The sequence below is a fragment of the Glandiceps talaboti genome, chromosome 10, assembly GCF_964340395.1.
Source record: "Glandiceps talaboti chromosome 10, keGlaTala1.1, whole genome shotgun sequence".
NCBI lineage: Eukaryota > Metazoa > Hemichordata > Enteropneusta > Spengelidae > Glandiceps > Glandiceps talaboti.
In genome coordinates, this window is record NC_135558.1 from 2,792,501 (window position 1) to 2,815,036 (window position 22,536).

At 35.1% G+C, this 22,536-nt stretch overlaps 1 protein-coding gene across 8 annotated transcripts in view; it reads right to left on the reverse strand.

Annotated features, from left to right (window-relative positions):
* Positions 1–22,536, reverse strand: part of LOC144440972 (voltage-dependent calcium channel type A subunit alpha-1-like) — a 141,785-nt gene that overhangs the window by 80,357 nt on the left and 38,892 nt on the right. For all 8 annotated transcript variants that reach the window (XM_078130457.1, XM_078130454.1, XM_078130452.1 and 5 more), the window contains exon 3: positions 4,015–4,212. In XM_078130457.1, the coding sequence (XP_077986583.1) occupies positions 4,015–4,212 (198 nt within the window). The remainder of the gene's footprint in view (positions 1–4,014; positions 4,213–22,536) is intronic.

Genomic DNA, 22,536 nt, shown 5'->3' on the forward strand with positions numbered 1-22,536 from the left:
GACATTTAGTTCCGTGTAGGTGTAAATATGCAAATATATTAACAAGAATTTTCTAATATTAAGCTAGTACTTTAAATTCACATCGGTTGGTATTAATTTTTTTTTAGTCCTTTAAAATCATCATCTTCGTGTCGTGCTGACTAACTAACAGCTAAAACGAAATGCTTCCATATAACTACAAATGTACATCGCATCGGGCATACTTACACGATGATTTTATGTTTATATGCTGACAAGCTCACGACTCTTTGACGTTTGAAATCGAATAGAGGTGGGCGATAATTCCACGATGATTCAACTTCAGCTTTTAATAATTCAAGGCGTTTACTAATACTACAACAATAAGTATACCGCCGGCCGGTGGGTCAACGAACGCATTCCTGTATCAGGCTAGGCTTCATCTTTCTTTTCCTTCACAGCAACAGTCTTAATAACTTTTTCTTTTTAGTAATAATCACTTTCCCGCTAAAATCATTGAGAATTTTTTATATTTAAATTGTCAGACAAAATTCTCCTAGTCCTCGCTTTTTGTTGTTGTTGCAAATCTGAAAATTGTTTTAAGAAATAATGTCGGACCGGCCTTTATGCACTGTTGGCGTGAACGAGAGTTCCAATTTTTTAGTCTGTGTGATACTAAAATAGTTGTATGTCTTAAATTCTGTCAATGTTGATGTTTAATATAGAGAGGTTCTACTCTACAAAAAGTCAGTTACGGTTACTTTCAAGGGTTATAGATGGTATTTGTCATCGTTTATATACAAGCCGACAAAGGACATATGGTCTCTCATCATTTTTATCAAGTATAATGTGGTGCCTCTTATAACTGTCTTCCTTGTTTGTTTGTTTGTTTGTTTGTTTGTTTGTTTGTTTGTTATTGAGTGACATGGTAGTATCATGTCGCAGGTTGCAGTTAGCAAAGCCTCATGCGCAGCTGTTACTATCATTTTTCCAAAAAATATTAGGCCACGGTGAAGCTTTCAATAAGTTCTTGATATTTCTTGACACATGAATATGTACCAATGTTCTTGGAAATATCGTTAGTTTTTGTAGCATATACCTATTAAATCTTTTAGACGCCGCTGTTGTGATAATACAGTTTGCCAATAAACTACCTAATTAGACATCAGACTATGTCGACTGTCTAATTTTGTCGCGTTCTGGCGATTCCCGTGACAGTTAATGTTAACTCTTACAAAAAACGGACAGTAATTCGGCCTGCCGTAAAAAGGCTAGGTATATGATAACGTTTGCAACGCTGTATATTGCCTACTTTTGAGTTATCTTTTGAGCCCTGAGATATTGCAGTCACAGGGTCCGAAAAGACCAAATGTAAGCCGACGTGTATTATCAAACAGTAGAATATACAGCCAATACTTTGATGATCAAATACACACACCAATATATTTCCATATGTATAATGTACATACATACATACATACATACATACATACATACATACATACATACATACATACATACATACATACATACATACATACATACATACATACATACATACATACACACACACACACACACACACACACACACACATACATACATACATACATACATACATACATACATACATACATACATACATACATACATACATACATACATACATACATACATACAAACATACATACATACATACATACATACATACATACACACACACACACACACACACACTTTCTTCACATTCACACACTCTCACATAGAAATGCATATTTAACACTACAGAGGATGCGAAGCTATTTCCGTTTTTCGTATTCAAAAGATTATCATATGCATCTGAATTATCAAAATTTGAATATTTCAGCATTAATATATGCATGAGTTTTAAACGGTATGATATTAATCCTGGCAGTTTGAAACCCTTCTCTTAAGCCAATAAACGATCAAAAAGGCTTGATTAACACGGAAAATTAAAAAAAATTAAGAGGTATACCAACACAATCAATTTTTCAGTGTCTACTAAATAAATATGAGATTGTGTTCTCCGATACTATTGTTTACGCATATCTGTATATATATATAAATTCACCCTTATATGCAAAATAGAAGCACCAACCGTTGTTTTACGTGGCCTACACGTATACGGTATATAAATAGACTAATACTCAGAGTAAATGGTTGGGGTGCACACAAACTGAACCACTACTATTTAATATTAATTTACTATGACGAAATATTGATTTACAAAATGCGACTTTTACCTTACTCACGTCGCCTTCCCCTAATTATCGGTTACATTGCTATTTGTTATTGAAGTACTTTTGAACATATCTATTGAACATCAATCGTTTTTATTTATTTTACTTTTCAGGTTAGGAAAGCTGAATGCCGCATATCACGATGACACCTATCAGCAGAGAGTATAAATGGCGTCTTTCGCTGTTCGATTTCCCAGGATGCAATATTCTTTCCGTGTTGTTCTGTAACCTGCACCCGTCAGGTGAAGATAAAAAAGATGATGCTCATCACAGTATACTTCGTTATACTTGAGAAGTCACTATTGTTCATTTAATGCGACATCTATTGACGGTTTCTGTTAGTGATAGAGTGAAATCGACACGGGCATCATATCAAGCCCATGCATATTAATAGGATCGATAATTAAAACTGTGTCATCCCTGTCCATTTCATTAAAAACCAAGAGTGTTGATCATTTTTCAAACCTACTGGCACCTTAATTAGCAATACCTAGCCTTAATTATCTAACTGAGACTTCCCACACTCATCACTGATCACATTCCGAAAAAATAACAGCAAAGACTTTGACGTTTTCGTCAACGAAGCGCCGCTGTTAGGATTAATCGATACATGGGGACAGAAATTGTGTAATACCCGTAATGGAGCCCCTCTCTTGCCAACAACACACAGCAATTAATATAGCATTAACTGTTGTCTATTGCTTGACAAGATTGTCATTGTGTGTACGCTACAGTATTTCATTCTCCGATGATGAATTAATAGGTTTCGAATACAAAACTCATCTCGGAATGTGCCCGAGAAGGTTAGAACGTCGAAGGTTATTGGTCGTTAGACTGTTAGGAGAATTCAATTGTCTTTACAAAGAGACTGTTGAGGTGGACTTAAATCAACTTTTCGCTGACAACTTAGTATTGGAATTACCGGAGTCTTCATGCTCATGATAATTACTCATAATTCAAATTTAATGTGTCATTTCCAATTCGTGTGACCTTCATCATGGAATCATCCATGATCATTTTTCACTTACATTGCTACCTCGATGTGGTTTTTTTTAAGTTTATGAATATAATGTGACACTGATATGTGATATTTACGGAATGTAATATACGAATACAAGTAATCGAATTCATTTTGGGTGATCACCTGGGTGATTCGCGCTTTCATTTCTTTCACGCAGAACTTTATCGAGTCTGTATTATTTGGAGGTTAACGCACATCGGACAGACCGTTGTTGGCAGCCCAAATATTTCTAAGTTTAGATTACGTACTTGTGGGTTGAATGATATAGCATCTGTTATAGACTCAAGAACAAAGAATGTTTTGAGAATGTTTGATGTCGAACTGTCTATTACTATGGCTTGGTTAACGTGTGTGAATCCAGCTGTCACGCAGGCCGGACAGATACATGTATATATATTGCCGTGGCTGATGTACTTTCGACGATGCGCAGAGCAATCTGTCTAGCTATCACTTAATATTCTATCGATTTCGTCGTTAAAACGCGCTGTGTCATAACAGTTCTGTCATTTGAAATGCTGCCATGTTTCAAGGTTTTTGTTCTGTCATTATCCCGAACACTTTACGGCTAATGTTACAATATGATATACGATAGTAAATACAGCTCGAAAAGAGCACTTTACCTTCAATTTGTAGGTAAACAGACCTCGATCACAATTGGTCCCTTCCCAGCAACTGTGCAATCGAAACAAAACTTCCCATCCTGCATGATGCTGTCTTTGCCTCTCATTAAGATATACGTGCCCATAATGATATATAAATACAGAAAAAGGATATGGCCATTCTGTAATCTTCTTGGCGTACTTTCGTATAAAGTTGTCTTCACTAAAAATAAACAATGATCTGGTCCTAGGTGTTTTTTTATCCTCAAACTGTTTCCTGGCGATAGAGGAGCGGGAGCCCGTAGCTGCCTCCTGTCCCTGTGTAGCACCGTCCACACTTTCTCCCTGGCCGCCATACGCGAACGTTGCCATCCTGGCCGAGAAAAAAGAACACACATCAGTTGACAAAATTCACTATTAGACATGGGTGACGTCTTCACTTTCACCATACATTATGTCCATTTCATACACACGATTTCATCAGTCACCAAATACTTCGAAAAGAACGCGGGTCAGACTGCTGCATGCTACACACAAATATGTACATATTACCTATTAATATTTCATGGTATGCAAATTTTGTCGACAGGTTCTGTCGACGGAACAACGTCCAATGGCTATTCTTATGCAAATGAAGCACGCAGGCTATTGTGACTGTTAAGAGCTCCGTTGTGACACTGTAATATACATTGATAAAAAATAATATCCCGAACTTAGCCAATTGAATAGATGACTTGATGGAAAACGATAAATTGAACACGGAAATGGTTGTGATAGGTGTCAAACACGATAGTTATTGTAGAAGCACCTTATATGCGAACACTGAACGATAAAGATACGGCTATGCACTGCAGGTACACATAACTGATTAAACATGGCCGACAAGCTACTCGTCGCCCTATATATACTTATTCTCCGATACACGATAACAACATAGCATCACACAACACAGCTATCGTGTGACAGCAAATAATTGAATTCAGATGGGGGTGTTTAATATTTTAATTTACTAAATATAATTTCAAACATTCTGGCTGTCATTGTTCATACGGTTTTGTCCGCCTATAGTCAGCGAGCACATATGCATAGCCAACTGTCAGATCGATATGTTGTGCAGCGTCAGCTCGCAACGTTTCGGTATAATTGTATTAATTCATTTATACAACAATGCTGCCTCTGTGCAAAGTATATTCGATAAATATTTCTCCATCATAAAATCTTGACAAAGGCTCGTATCCTAGTACATTAAGTCAGTATGAATGGCAATAACATGTGATTGGCCATATGGAATAAAATGAATTGATGACAGAGTTCATATGATATTTGTGTATCGAACAGGCAGCAAGGAAGATATGGTACTAAAAACAGATCGTTTTTGAGTTTGAGTTTGAATTTAGCACATGATTGTAAGGCCGTGTTGCCTTTCTGATATGAAATTATCAAACATAATCATAACTACTTATGCATACTCATAAATAATTATGCATGATTACACAGAGCATGAATACCTGAATAAACGTCATAGGCAGGATTCAGTGTAACCACAACACTATAAATATCAATTGATTTCAGTGTTCGATACCCCCCCCCCCCCCCGCTATTCTGCTCCAGGGAGAAGCTTACTTTAGGTCGGGACTGAATTTGACTGGAATGGAGTAAATTCGAATTCATTTCTGATTATATCAGGTACCTAACGCTGTTTAGTGCTCAGACGTTGTGAAATGCTAATTAAATAACACATGCTACACTGTCCTAACACCGTCGGACTTTGCACCTGTCGGAGCTGATAGCATGAAACATATCGATCAAATATTCCTAGAATACAGTGGTAAAACTGTAATAATAATAATAATAATAATAATAATAATAATAATAATAATAATAATAATAATAGTAATAGTAATACGATAATTCACAAAACCAAGGACTACCTCAACGATTGAAATATTAACAATTGTGTATGCGAAATACTGAATACGTCCTTCAATACTCATACCAATTTTAGACCAGATATTTTACAACAAACAGCGATACGAATATGTTGTAAATCATATGAAAATTACTGGCCTACATCTGACGTCATTTTAACATTATGTTCCAGTTTAAAATAGTTATTCCAGTTGATGAAATTATTGGCCTAAATATGACAAAATTCTAACATTTATTGTAAATTTCAGACTAAGAAAGTCAATAGCATTCTATTTTAACAAAATAAATACATAACTATTTATATAACTGAAGGCGACAGAACGTCACAGTCTTTGTATTCAGTTTAATAAATATTGCCTTCAAATGTGTCAAATGAATTTACATACGTCAATGTATATCACATATAAAGTATATCATGTTAATTATTATAATGCAAGCCATGGGACGAACTTGGTATTTAGATAGTAAAGGTCATAGGTTGAAGGTCAGGTTACTGTGTTGGAGGTCACTTGTACCATTGCATAGGTTAAAGCTACGAGAGGTTGTGATAATTAATTTCCAGGAGAAATCAATTCAGAACTCTACCGCAAAACTTAGGACTCCTTGCAGCTGTTTTTGCTTGTGAACAATAAGTTATGTCGCTGTCACTCAACGAACAGTATATGTTTTCACACGTTGTCTGAGTCTTACTGTATTCTTGAACAATATTTCACTGCTATGAATTTGATATACAGCCCTAATTTCATTCAAACTACAATTATATAAATGTACATGCAGTGCATGGAAAGTCAAACCACTCAAAAAATGTTCACATGCTTTAGTAAACATGACCAGAAAAGTAAACCATCACAAAGAATACATAAAAATGCCGGAAGTATCGGTGACTGTGATTTTCATTGATCCAATACAAAGTAGAACATTTCAACAAACAGCCTGGCCTAGTTACAAACCATTTACTTCTCGTATGAATGAATTGTATACAAAAACCAATGCAAAGAATGACGAGAAATCGACATACTCCGATCAAGAGTGGCGACGCAGCTATTTGTCTCTTCAACCGATACTAAATACGTCCATTTACAAATATTTTCATGGCAGCAGGTGGACAATGATGATGAAAAGATATATAACTGTGAATTGTCCTGACGTTCCCTCCTTGCTGATGACGTAATAATGTCTTTTGTTGGGTCGCTCAAGAAATTGAAATATGAACGTGATTGGACAATATTTTTTGCGCCATGTAGACATCCATGAAAAATACAAACGACTGAAAACTTCTGTCAATAATCATATTCCAAGTGAATGACATTTTGAATAAACGTTTCCGTTTCAAAATTTTATGAAAATGAAGTTTGAGGAAGAAAATTTGGTGAAGCGTTTCACTGCCTTGACTTGTCAAATGTATGCAAGTACATCTTTATTACGAGAGCATTTTCTGCCTACTAACTGAATTGAAAGAGGTCAAACAGAATCATGTAGCAGACGAATTTATCAAATATCAATATTTATTTTGCATACACAAACCCTGCTGAATATGTCATGACCCCAAAGCGCCCTCTTTGACTTAAAATGTAAATTCAATAAGCATACAAATATCTCACCAAATATCACGTGAACTGACATCATTTTAAATGGTGTTATGAAGAGGTCGCGAACCGTAATAAAGTTGTAATCAGTAAATAATGCTATCACCCAATGAAGTCTACAAGGACGTTTTTGTCCTTTATACAGACACATGATCGGTTTGTAGCCTACGCGAATATAAGGTAAACGGCTGTCAGCGTCGCATATCTTATTTTACCAGCATATGTCGACAAGACGTATTTATATTGCTGACCATACCGTCACAATTATAGCTTAGGTGTTGTAACCTAGGATGCGAAAACGAGGCAAATAGCTCATTTGCATTGGATATTAAGAACGACAGTAAATGACTATAACAGACAAATGCTAAAGTAAAGTCATCCAGCAATAACATCGACAAATGAAATTAAATGTGCGGTGTTCGACTTAACTACACAAGCGACCAATGATATTTTCACAGCAACAGTTTCCGAAAGTACACACATGTATTCAGCAAATTACCCACCCTCTAAATTACATACTTGTATACATCAACAACCCTCCCTCTATTATACGATTCGTATGTTCATATTGAGTTGAATGTCACATTTGAATACTGACTACCCGTAGAAATAAAAAAAAAAGCCAGTGGCATTTATACATTGACGGCAATAAGTGAACATCTTTACTCCGTAATAAACTAAGGTGTTTATTTATAATTAAACGAGCAGTGCAACGTGGCCATTTAAATTACAGCATGCAGAAGAACTGTTTTTATACTACTGACAGTTAATACAGTCACTGAAAGCTCATCTCCTCCTTAAAAGACAAAAAATGCTCTACCTTAACTTTACACAACAAATAAAAACAACACAGCATGGTTAAATTAATTGAACGTTGATAAGTGCATGTCATAGAAGTATTCATTAATTAATTTATTCACAAACGTAAGAAAGCGATGTTATTCAAATGTGTAATAGTGGGATACCCCAACGTCCTTACCTCTGGACCCCTAGTAGCCTGCAGTGTTATTTCGGGACGAGAAAGAGAAAGACAGAAATGGGGGAAAGTCACAGAAACAGCAAGAGACAGAGACAGAAACACGGACAGACATACGGAGACACACGATGGAGAGAGACAGAGAGAGAGAGAGACAGACAGAGAGACAGAGAGAGAGAGAGACAGACAGAGAGAGAGAGAGAGAGAGACAGACAGACAGACAGACAGACAGACAGACAGACAGACAGACAGACAGACAGATATACAAACAAACGGATAGAATCAGATAAAACGAGGCCGAAAAGGGAAAGAGGAATGAGGGGAGTAGGGCAAAGTTGATAGAGAATGAAGATGAATTTGTAATAGCGGTAGAGAAAAGATGGGACACATTTAGATACAGAGAAAAAAACAGACGAGAGACAAACGCGCACACATGGACATGAACATAGACGCGAACATAGACACAGACACAGACACAGACACAGACACAGACACAGACACAGACACAGACACAGACACAGATACACACATAGACAAAATGACACAGAAAAGTGTTGGAAAGAAGAGAGAGATATGAATTAGAATTTACATGCATTAAAAGTAGAAGATGACGACACGGTCTTTGAATTTCACAAAACAACATTTCACATCTACGTGATACACATTTTCTCGTGCAACAAAATTAAACGTAAATATGGGATGAAGCTGTATATATGTTGATTAGGTTAGCTGACTTTAGGAATTCAGTCGTGTATAAGAAGTGACCACTAGAGGGCGCCTAGCTAACTACGCTCTATTCCGCTCAGAATTCTGCCGATGATGATGGTAGAGAGTTGTACATGCTATCAGCATCACATATTTAATTCATTGTACCTCTTTTAAAAAGTATACATTATTTAAGCCTAGATCCTAGTGTACGGTCATTTGGAAGGAAAATGTATAAATAATTATCCTGGCACTGATGAGGCAGCTGGAGGCCAAGAAAGAATTTTTTAGATTTGAAGAAAACAATACTTTGACAAATGTACAATTCAACAAACGAACACTTTAAGGGATTTGGGCTAAATCTGAGCGTTTTGTTGTATTATTTTATTTCATTTTAAGTATTATACATTGTTATTCTACTCACCGACACGTGTTTAATTATAACTAGTAACCATGACATTTATGGCATAGCAGTTAGACAGACTAAATGAATTATGCTGTGACGTATTCATTGGGTGCGTCCCATAATTGCCTTGCATTATGAATGAAAATGAAACCTACCGATTCTATACGGAGATGTATATTTTACTATATACAATTATATAACTACAATAATACTAGACAAGTGTTGTGTAAGTATTTATTGACTAGATAAAAATGGGTCTCAAATTGACACGTGTCCCTTTCAAGGTAGTTCTAAAATGCTGATAATGACCTTTGGGTTTTTTTATTTATAGAGAGTGGGCTCATGAGACATAGTATGGTACAAATTATGCAAAGAAACGGTCGCGTAATCCTTAAAAATGACAGTTTTTCAGTCGTTATCCCTTCGAATTTACTTCGTGTGTTTTCGGGTATTACCGGCCATTCCTTTGCCACGAAATTACGTGACGTCATTATTCTTACCACTATTGTACTATAGTATTAAAGGTTCTAAAGTTGTTGAAAACACACCACACCACCAAAGTGATATTACTGATAAATTGGACACAGTTTCGATAGTTTCAGAAATTACTTATTTTTATCCACAGAGTTATACTTTCGTAATGCTATTTTTTCCGGATAACATGTCTGCATTCATAATAAGAATCTTCAGGGCATACCTAAAGACCCGTAATTCAATACCAGGTTATCGCATATATCTAATAAACACATTAGTTATCAGTAGGAATCAGAAATGTGTATTTTTATACACACTTTACTCCATTGGTTCGTTATATGTAAGACAGACAGGTCAAGATGAAAATTACAAGCTGACCCCTTACGGTCTCTTTCTTTGAAAAATCGAAATGTGTCGGTTTAAAGTTTCGTTAGCAAAGTGCCAAACAATGAATGATGTATGTCTGTACTCTCCTGAAGAGTAGCAAAGACATACCTAAAGTCTCTTGAATCCCCCTTGAATGGCTAAAGTCCCTGTCTATAAACGGTTGATAAATGTTCTTATGTGACCTCTGACCTTTTAGCAATCATTTCTGGAGTCACCAATAATAATTAGAAGTTCTGTGTTTGAGAAGAATAAAGCTCTGATTTGCTAGAAGGATTCATTGCACACATCCTTATCTTACAATACAGCCAATGGGTTTATATTTAGAACCATCATGAAATAAGTTATGAATATTGTTCATTTATACTGTCCTATGAAACAAGGTATTTGAAACGTACCTCATCTATATGAAGAAAAACTACCAAAATGTAGATTTTAACGAATTTGTACTCTGAGATCGACTTATAGAAGGGATCCAAAATCGAATTTTACACAAAAGTGTACATGTACATTATTTCCTGTAACCTTCTTAAAATCATGATACAAACAATAAATTGTTGAAATTGACAGAATGTGAACTCCAAATTAAGCATGTTGTCAAAGGATTAAGAAATGGATTAGAGCTGGGGGCCACGGGTCAGGTGAACAATTGTGTATGTGAACATGGCTAATTGGCCGCGGGTAATGCAGATAACTACCTCGGGTTATCAATGAGAACCCCAATATAGTATGGTCTTTTTTTCTTTCTTTTTTTTTTTCTTTTTTTTTTTTGGTTGATAAATGAATACATCATGAGAAACCCAATGGGACAATCCAACATCGGGCAACTTTATCAGTACCAAATCTCTACTGAGATACATCCGTTGTTCAGTCGAATAGAACTTAAACTGTGTCGGAGTTCGTTTAAAATTACATTCTGAACGTGTGAGTGTTACCGAGACGTATGGACTACTACGGAGTGAATACAGATTGGCTGAAAGATATCCGGGATTAAATTCTCATTTGCAACCAAGAGACGAAGTACACTAAATCAATGCAAATGCACAGTTCTAACTGCCTGAACCCTACACAACGATATTCGTATCATAGAAACCATCAACATTAAAAATAATTCATCAAAAAGCTGCTTCCGGGAATGGCATATCCCCCGCATACGTCCGCCATTAAACCTTTCACATTGATCAAACTGAACAGATGTATTGTACAGTGGTTGTTTGCCCCGGAGCGCTGCCACATCTTTTTCATTTAAAGTTCACGATTTGATGTACAGGTTCGATTTTGACAAGATAATTCAATTGAAGACATAAAATTGGTTATTGAGGGAAATGATGATTTAAGATACCGATCACAATGGGTAAACCAAAGTTTATTCGAAAATGTAAAATCTTGTAATAGACGTATGCTATTGGATTAAGCAAAAAATGGTTACAAAGGCAAGTAACATTTCTTGTAATTTTGCTATTTTTTTCATCCTGTGTTTTGAAATACATGCATAGATTAATCCATTCTTATCAAATTTCTTTACCTTTGAACACTGTATGTACAATTAATCTTGGTTATAGTCTAAGTGGCCTTCACAAACTAAACCTTAGCTCAACAACGGGAAATATTACAATCAAAGTAGGACCCTTTGTCTGACAGTTTGTGATAATTGCTGTTATATTTGTATAGTGTCCAGTCACGTGGCCACACTCCTAGGCCCCCTCATGAAGATGACAGAATCTCAACAGAGAAATTATAACACGTGCGTTTATAACACTAGAGCCTCTGCTATTCTGTTTAAGTGCGCATAAGTTGTAGATACATGTACATACAGTCCTCACGAATCAGTCAAACCATAGACGCTTGGAAAACCAATTCTTTAAAGTGGCACAAGCTGAGTTCATAACTTTTTTTTTACTCAAATGAAAATACTTACATAAAATCTCTCTTAATTTTCTAGTATAAATGCCGATCCTCCACGCCTTCTATGACATTACAATTGTCTTCTGGCATTGTTAAAACAGTTGATTGTATAGTAGATATTTTCGAATTTTTTTACATACGTATGAAAAATTACGTTACTTCAATTCATGTATAAGTTATATTTTGATACCAGGGTTGAGTTCAGTCAGTTGCAAGTGATAGTTAAGTATGTTTCAGTTGGTACAATACTACAAGTGCGTTTTGGATGTGCAGCAAAATTTTACCCCCAAAAGGTATGAATTCAGCTTGTGCCCCTTTAAAAGTGGGAGTAAGATATATATCGTTTTATGTAATAGGCTATAGCTTCCAAGTTAATGCCCCAGTAACATAAATTGCAACTATTCTTGTTTCCTAACTTGTGTTCTCATTTTGACTTATTTTGTTGTGACATATTGAAGCATATACAATCTGACACCTTGTGTTCAAACCCTACTTGTATCCTACAACTGTACATTTTATTGTCAGGTGAGAATATATTCCATTTATTTTTGTATTGTTTAGGCGCAAACAATAAACAGTATACACACTTCCATCAGCGGCTACAATACAGTATAGACAACAACCTAGTAGGACTAATTGGCAGGATTGAACCGTACCCGATAAAGATTTGACGTATTTTCAACAGGCAAACTGGCGGAACGTTACAGCTAGCCACTAATCGTTTAATGTTATTCAATGACCCTTCATGGTTTTCTCATGCTAAGCTTAGAGACTAGATTTTGAAGTGTACAATTTAGACGATACCGTGGAAAGATAGTACCATGCAAATACATCGTAAAGAAGTAAAAACACAGGCCTAGTAATACGGCATTGTTCAAAACGCGCCGCTGGAAAAAATATGCTCTTGATTGCGAGAGTGTGGAAATAGAACAGGAGAGAGAATTCCTGTTTAATATAAAGTGTAAATTTTGGTTCTTTGGTTATTTGACTGAATAAAGTGTACGTCCACAAAGTATTACAACAGGGTAGCCATACAGATGAACATATACTTAAAATCTGACTTTGCACTGATGATTTAAATAATGCTAAGCATGTTAATAATATCTGTCATTACCTGGTGATTATAGCTATGGTGAATTATATAATTTATGATTATACCTTTTTCAATAACCGTTTTACTGTCAAGGTCAGCATCTTATTTTTAAAATGACTCAAAATTATGCTAGATATAAATCACTGACAAGATCATCTTGACATTTGCCCTTGGTTTGGGAGTTCAAGGTCAAACGTATACATGTAATTAGAACATGAGAATAATGCAATCTATTTAACAAAATATGATGGAAACATAGTGCGTTGTACTATAAATACACCATCCTTATGTGATTCTTGTGTATGTGTTATGACAGTTATCTGTTAAACAGACAGCATGTCTTGGTCTAAGCGCTTTGCATCAAGGCGCCTTACGTAGAGAGTGCGTCTGAAAACAACATATGGCTATTACACGCTGGCCACGCTTCTGTGACTTTGATTTTACAGTGAATCTCGTGAGATAGCTAAGACAAATTTGACCTTGAATGTGACAATTTCAGTTTCAATCCTAATATTCTACCATATAATAAAGTACTTAATACTTGAACTTGACTTTATTAATCAAACTGCAACTTCTAATTATGTAGTCCTAAATTAAAGGAAACGCTTACTGAAAAGATACAAAGTACTAATAAGTACATAAAGTACACTTCCATAACTGCACTGCTCCTTCTTACTTGGTATAAGAAACTCTTACTTTAAAATCAGCAATGGAAAAATACAGAGTGATATCAAAGAGTTGTCTTTTTGGCCAGGAGAATTCTACCATGTTACAGTAAATTTCATTAGATACCACCAAAACTGTGTATCGCACAATTATTTTTTATATGTAATACTTAAAGACACTACAGTATTGGTAGATACGAACTCCACTTAAGACTTGTGGATTCATTACTGAAAACAAAATACGAGTACATTGAAGACTGGTACTGTCGTATACAGTTTGAATGGTTTACATCAAACTGAAAAGACTTCGGTGGTAACAATGTTTCTGTTAGTTTGTTCCTTTTTGTAATAGGACAGAATGTCTGAAGTGTTATCTACCCATATACTGTGGTATTGTAATACACATTGTTTCACCGATGTCTGGTGAAACTGACAGTATGTACAAGCCAGAGAGAAATTGGTAGAGTTTCTAAATTCCACTGTGAATCTGGTGAAACCGACAGTATGTACAAGTCAGAGAGAAATTGGTAGAGTTTCTAAATTCCATTGCGAATCTGGTGAAACTGACAGTATGTACAAGCCAGAGAGAAATTGATAGAGTTTCTAAATTCCAATGTTTCGTTAACTATCTAAATAACTCTGGCAACAATACAAAAAATCTAACCACATCAAAACCAATATGAGAGTACGTGACAAAATGGATGACTCATCTTCAATATATCTGATCAAAGTAGGTATTATGCAAAGAATGGAGCCCATCCTGATATTATGGTTCTCCCTGAACGTTACTCTTTGTATATATTGGGGTGGACATAACCAAACGTGACTTGTGATATAATATGCGTCTGTAATAACGTAAGGTGTGACAGGTATTAACAAATCCAATGTGTCTGCAATAAATTGGCTCAAAAATTTGCATCAATATTCAGTTTTCAGTATTCTAGACTTGTCCTTTAATGTCAACGTCATCTCTTGTGGAAATGAATTTCACTCGGATAAATCGTTATTGGCGATACAGTATATATCACAGCCAACAATCTAATTCCACGACCGTGCTAGAATTCCTCTACGGAAACAATTTCGTTTAGACCCGTACAAAAAGACTACGTGAGAATCACAATGGACAAGCCTTATACGACATAGAGAACTAACACATTAACCGAACATCCATGATATTTTCATTTTTCGAAAAATAATCTACATTTCCGTGGTGTAAAAATGCTTAAAAACAAGGTAAGACATAAACAAACATTTCTAACATTGCAAAGTGGTTTTTACTATCTAAGCCGGAAGAGTCGGTCAACAGAATATGAAATAAAAGGCTGTTGAATCAATCATCGTCCCCCTCGTTATCTCACCATATATAGCCGGGGTAATTTTTTACGGTCCAATGATATGCAAATTGAGTGAGTATATTGAAACGCTTGTTACATGACGATTTTCGATCATTATACATCATACTTTATTTACAAGGCTAACGTCTACTTATTCGTATTACTCTTAGAATTGCCGGTTTTTATTTCCGTGTTTTTTTTTAATTTCAAAAGGACGAACTCATGTTATTCAAAATGCTTTTAATCCAAACTGAACACGAAACGAATTTAACAAAGATAAATTTGTAACTACATAACACATCGACCAGGAAGGTCAGATGACTACAGGTTATGGCAGGCGTTGGCAAATGTAAAAAAAACACTAAATATTAATTACACAGCCTTCTTTCCCGGCTCTGTGGGGAGTATGTGTAAAAGCATTTGAATAATTTTATGGCTGACACACCATCACGACGAGTGATTAATTCCACTGAATTTTTTTTTCTTCTATTTTTAACCTAATTGGGAAAAAAATACGAAAAATGACACTAATGAAATATGTATCGAAAGGGCGCCAAACATTTAAATAAAATATTGTGGTTTAAAAATAAACGTTTTATTTGTGTAATGGATACATGATACACCCTTACAGGTAGTCTAACCTGAGAAGGCGGAAGTGACGTCAGTCAGTTTGTCGGTAGCTCAGACTGCCATAAGGGAGTGTTATTTAGCAGTGGTGGAAAGACACAGTGTGACTGTAGTTGATTATTTGTATAGATGCTGTAAATCAGTGACACATCAACTACCTTAAGCTTGACATCAATATGAAAATATTTATACAAACTCTATAATTTATTTGCCCATTTGTTATCCAAAGTAATAGTATTTATATTTAGTCTGTAAAGTAAAATATGATGAAAAACTTACGTTTTAAAAATTGAATTAAATACTTGTTTACCAAACGACCAATCACAGACACACAACAAATTATTATTAATACTCATTCTTTAGAATTTCTTAACTGTTCACTCGCCTACGATAAAGCTTTCCACATTATGAATATATTTATCGGCAACCGATTTCAACACTATCTGTACAAATATACATGTCGTGGTTGTAAAGGTGTTAATAATCTGACATAAAAAGTGTGACAGCAAAGCTCTGTATAATCGAAACAAGTTACCATGAAATAAAACGTTATCCTGCTCGACAAAACTCCCAATAAAAATTACAATCACGAAACCTGAAACAAAACAGCTTACTAACACTGCTCAGTACATTTTATCATCTGAATCAACAAAATGCTGAAAAAAATGTTACTAACACTGCTACATTTTATCGTCTGAATCAACAAAATGCTGAAAATGTTACTGACACTGCTACAATTTATCGTTTGAATCAGCAAAATGCTGAAAATGTTACTGACACTGCTACATTTTATCGTTTGAATCAACAAAATGCTGAAAATGTTACTGACACTGCTACATTTTATCGTCTGAATCAACAAAATGCTGAAAATGTTACTGACACTGCTACATTTTATCGTTTGAATCAACAAAATGCTGAAAATGTTACTGACACTGCTACATTTTATCGTTTGAATCAACAAAATGCTGAAAATGTTACTGACACTGCTACATTTTATCGTCTGAATCAACAAAATGCTGAAAATATTACTAACACTGCTACATTTTATCGTCTGAATCAACAAAATGCTGAAAATGTTACTAACACTGCTACATTTTATCGTCTGAATCAACAAAATGCTGAAAATGTTACTTACACTGCTACATTTTATCGTTTGAATCAACAAAATGCTGAAAATGGTACTGACACTGCTACATTTTATCGTTTGAATCAACAAAATGCTGAAAATGGTACTGACACTGCTATCTACCTCAAAACAAATATTACTAACAGTGCTACACCTTATCGTCTGGCTGGATAAAAAGATGACTATGGTTGTTATTACATTTTAAGGATACGGATAACGAAATAGTAGCTAATTCGCAGAAAATGTGGCAATATTGGGAAGATATTTGTTGCATTAGAGGATAACATGTAGAAAATTTAGAAATAATTATGTCTAGCAAGACGATAAAATTACTTGTAATATTTAGTGATTTTGTCGAGTCAGACGACCTTCTGTTCTAGGATAATAACTTACTTTTTCAGTATATGTGTCGTGTTATTGTGTGGTGTAGCTAATGAACGTTGGACGACATAATCATTTTAGTATACACTTGAAAATTTTGTCAGAAAAACATTGTAAGGACTCAATTGAGAACAATGGCATCTAATCAATGAGACACGATGGTATGTGAATCCATGCGTTACAGATACATGGTACTATCATTGGGGACATCAACCATGTCGTTGAAGATGGTTTTTGCGTGGTTACATTAGTCATCATACCATTACAATTGTGTGACAAGTTAATCCCAATAATTAAGGAGTGGACTGTCACAACCAGGAAGTACTCGTAGTAGAAGTGAACCGTGTTGTTGTGTTTGATGTGTAAACGGAGAAAGGCTCATAACACGCACATTTTGAACCATAGTTAATGAATAAAATCGAGAATGTTTACTTAGAGGGTTTTTTCTTTTATCCTATGTATTTAATGGGGCCGAGAATATTATGAAATACTTCACGATTTTAAACTCTTCAATTTCGGAAATCAAAATATGAAGAGTTCTCTGCTAGACTATGTAAAGATGTCTGACACGTGCAGTGACGTCATGGAAAGGACAGTCAAGGAGAGAGAAAACGAGGCATCCGCATGTCTAGGCAGAAAGGGGAAACGGGGCGAATCGGTTGACATGATGTACGGTGATTGCGATACCCTTGGGAAAGGATATGGTGACACACACTGGTGATACAAGACTATATAATATGCCTGAACGGTACACACTGTCCAACAGCACACACACTGTCCAACGGCATACTCTGCCCATCGGTATACACTCTCAGACGGCATAATGATAGACTAGCATTATGCATACAGCCATATTACATCATGCGCAGTCATACTACAAACACATACCTACATGCACAACTTGCATGCTACATTCACTGACATAAATGTACTATCGGGGTACTACCATACTGCAAACACACATATGCAGCATGCACTGCATACATTGAAACTATGTATTCATTCCTATCCTGCATGAACATACATCTACTAAACGAAGTGACATGCTACACACCATGTCACACTGCATGTATATTACACAGATTCACAGCCAGAACTATGTCACACTCACAGACATACATGTATATCCAGCATGCACATACCTACCCCTGTACATGTGCTGCATACACGGCCATGTACACAAATGCATATACATTTATGCACTGCATACAGATATACATGTACAGAACACACATACATACACAAACAATTATGCACTGTAGACACAGACATGCACATGTTGCACATAGACACACTCACTGCCCGCACCATATATATATATATATATATATATATATATATATATATATATATATATATATATATATATATATGTCCTACATACACACACACACATATGTATACATACATACATATACATGCACATATGTATGGTCAGTAAACAACACATATTGCCATACACGTAGGCAAAGCATGTGCATATTACATGAACATAAACATATATATATATATATATATATATATATATATATATATATATATATATATATATATATATATATATATATATATATTATTTATATATATATATATATATACACACACATATATACACACACACACGTTACATGAAAAGAAAATGATACTTGAATTTTTGAAGTCATAAGAGTTCGACGCACTATTAGTACACACATACACACATATATACACATATATACATACATACACACACACATACAATACATACATACATACATACATACATACATACATACATACATACATACATACATACATACATACATACATACATACATACATACCTATCTATCCTATTGCACACATACACACACATATATATGTATCACATACACATGTACACATTAAGAGGAATAGGCCTAAAATTGCTGAATACACACATATACATATACCGCACTTTCTAGTATACGACATACAATTCAATAGACATCTGTCTAACAATATCAGACTTGATAATTTATTCTTGCACGTATAATACAGTGGGGTCATTCAGTAGAACATTGTCACATGCATTGAACATCGTAAAGAAGGGAGCATTTATTTGAGGCATATAAGGATTCGATGGCAAGAAATAGAAGCTAGTTGAGCAAAAGAAAGTATCACACAGAGTTTATTTGTAACATCTGTATCAAAGAGTCGTATTAACAATCGTTCATGTAATGAGAAAATAAAACGATACAAATAAAAAGTGAAACGTAAATAAGTAAATAGATTAGGGATAAATAAAAATGTAAATCCCAACGCCTTTCACCTTTGGCCATATGATGAGATCTGACATTGATGTGCACCTGTTACATCCTATTCACGTCATGTTATTTACAATGGCAATGTAATATATTTTTAGTTTCTTTTATACAATAATATCAGGTTATTTGTTTGATCTTGAGTACTTTGATCTCCTTTCCATTGAAAAAAATAATATTAGACTGTAAAGATACTTCAATGTTTTTGTTTTAGCTAATCTGAGCTTCTTTCATTTCTATAATCCCGTCGTAGTACAAACACAAATTAAAAGTACCGGTTTAAGGAATCTAGAATTTTCTTGGGAGGTCGGAGTGACTCCATGTTAGGTGAGGAGGGGGTCAGAATGACTTCCATGTTAAGGAAGGGGAGGTCAGAGTGACTTCCATGTTAATGTAGGGGAGGTCAGAGTGACTTCCATGTTAGGGGAAGGGAGATCACAGAATTCAGAAAAGACTGCGAATTCTGAAGAAGTGGGTGAGTACAAGAAGAGATATATTTCCTATTTCAGTGTACTTATTATAATGACCTTTGAGGTCAGTATTCAACTCCTTTCATAGAGACTGACTTTAACACTCTTTCAAACCATGAAGCGGTGAAATCATGTTTCAAGACAGTTTTGTTAGAAACACAGCTTACCTAGTCATACTTAAGAATATATTTTTCTGATATTTTGTACATATTTATTTAACAGCTTGTATATTTCCAAAAGAGTAACATTTAAGTTATGATACGATACGATATGATATGATGTGATATGATGAAAATATTTATACAGCGCCCCATGTCAAGTAATGCTAAATGGCGCTTTACAGTAAATGCTGCCACAAATAAGCTCTCTGAAAAGGTGTGTCTCAAGTTTTGACTTGAAAGTCTAGGTGAAGATCGGACAACGTTTGGCATTTGTGGCGACGTAGGTGAAAGACCAATCATCGTATGATGTACGTCTTGTGCATGGGAACCTTGAGTGTTATTTTGATATGAACGCAAAGGTTTTTAACTACGATAAGTTCAGCAAGATGCTTAGATGTTTAAATTTAACTCATGTAACTATAATGAATGAATTTCTGACTGACTGACTGACTGACTGACTGACTGACTCAGTCACTTACTCACTCACTCACTCACTCACTCACTCACTCACTCACTCACTCACTCACTCACTCACTCACTTACTTACTTACTTACTTACTTACTTACTTACTTAATTAATTAATTAATTGTTCTCTGATCGTCGTTCATTGTTACATATCATAATTTCCTCGTATTATGTCGGTTAGTCACTATGACTTCCATGTGAGGCTACGTTATTTTTATTCATCCATCTATGCTCAGTAGAGTTGCCAGACGGCTGATGTATTTGCATAAAATCATGTCTGTCATTATGTGCTTGTGTTTTCGCCAAATTAGCTTAGCGCTTTCCTTTTTTTCAACTTTTAATGGTTACTGTATTACAGGACAAAAATTGCTTTGAATTTGATTTGAATTTTGTTATTTTTATCGTCTTTCAATGTATATCATTATTGTTATCAAAATTAGAGATGTTCAAATTGAACGACAAAAGAACAAAAATAGTTTTGATTTGGATATTAAGTTTAGAATAATTTGAATCTTTTTAGTTCGTCTTTCAGTGTAACTAGTATTCTACGATAGCGTTTTTATTGAATATCCACGAAGCCAATTGAGACGTATTGTTGGGGTGTTCGAGTGCATGTACTCATTGAGACTGTATAGTTCTATGTAACAATAGTACAAGTATGTTCTAAGCGCATGACGACCCTCCGATTAAGTCTACTAACATCAACCGGTTCCATATAGACCTCTAAACATTACTAAAAGGTATTTAAAGCAGTTTGTCTGCAAAGATTTAGATAGAGACCCTTTCTGGTTTACATAATTGTGCAATCATTTTATGATTGCATTGTTTAGTGTACCGAAACACTAGTTTGGGGATTTTTGCATTCCGGTTGTTTTTTTTAATTGAAATAAATGGATGGCTTTTCTAGGTATCTTCATAGACAATTGTGGTATGAAATGCTAGTCCTAAAATGCAATTATGGATGAGTATTAAAAGGGGAAGAAATGTCAACATACTGGGGAGGGATTCTTTCCGTTATTGACTGGGAAAAGTGTTTTAGATAGTCGTTATTTTTTTTATCATATTTGGCATCCCTACTGGGGGCAACACCCTATACTGTAGGCTGAAAAGTCATTTAACATTTTTTCAAATGCCACCTTTTTCAAGGTTATTTCTGACTTCGTAACATGCATTGTGGCCAAGATATGGGCACTCTCCAAATATTAAAAACGACCTGTTTGTATGGGACAATTTCTTCACGTCACAGTGACTCATACCAAAACAGATGTCGTGTTGAATGATATCTATGAACAGCATGGCGTTTACTGTTAATTGTGAACCGACGATCTGCATGGTACTTAGTATCTATGGTTACCAACCATTTAGGAAGGAAGGCATCTCCATGCCAAATCATAGTAATTTATTAAGCTATTCCTCGCCTAAAATTAAGTGGAAATCCCCTCAAATTTGAGACACTCGAAAATGAATGTAATAGTCTTATTATAGTGAGTTAATAACGGCGGCTTGAAGCGACAGGGTGCAAAGAAATGCTCAATTTCAAAAAATGACACCAGAGACAGCAATAGTATGTACCACGTGGGGACTCATAGTGTTATTACATAAGGAAGAAGATTAATGGTTTAAATATATTATAAATAGCGTTGAATTCAAAACTGAATTAGTATGACCTTCACACCTCGTCATGATCACAAGGTAGATATTTTAATATAGGGAAGGCATGAATGTTG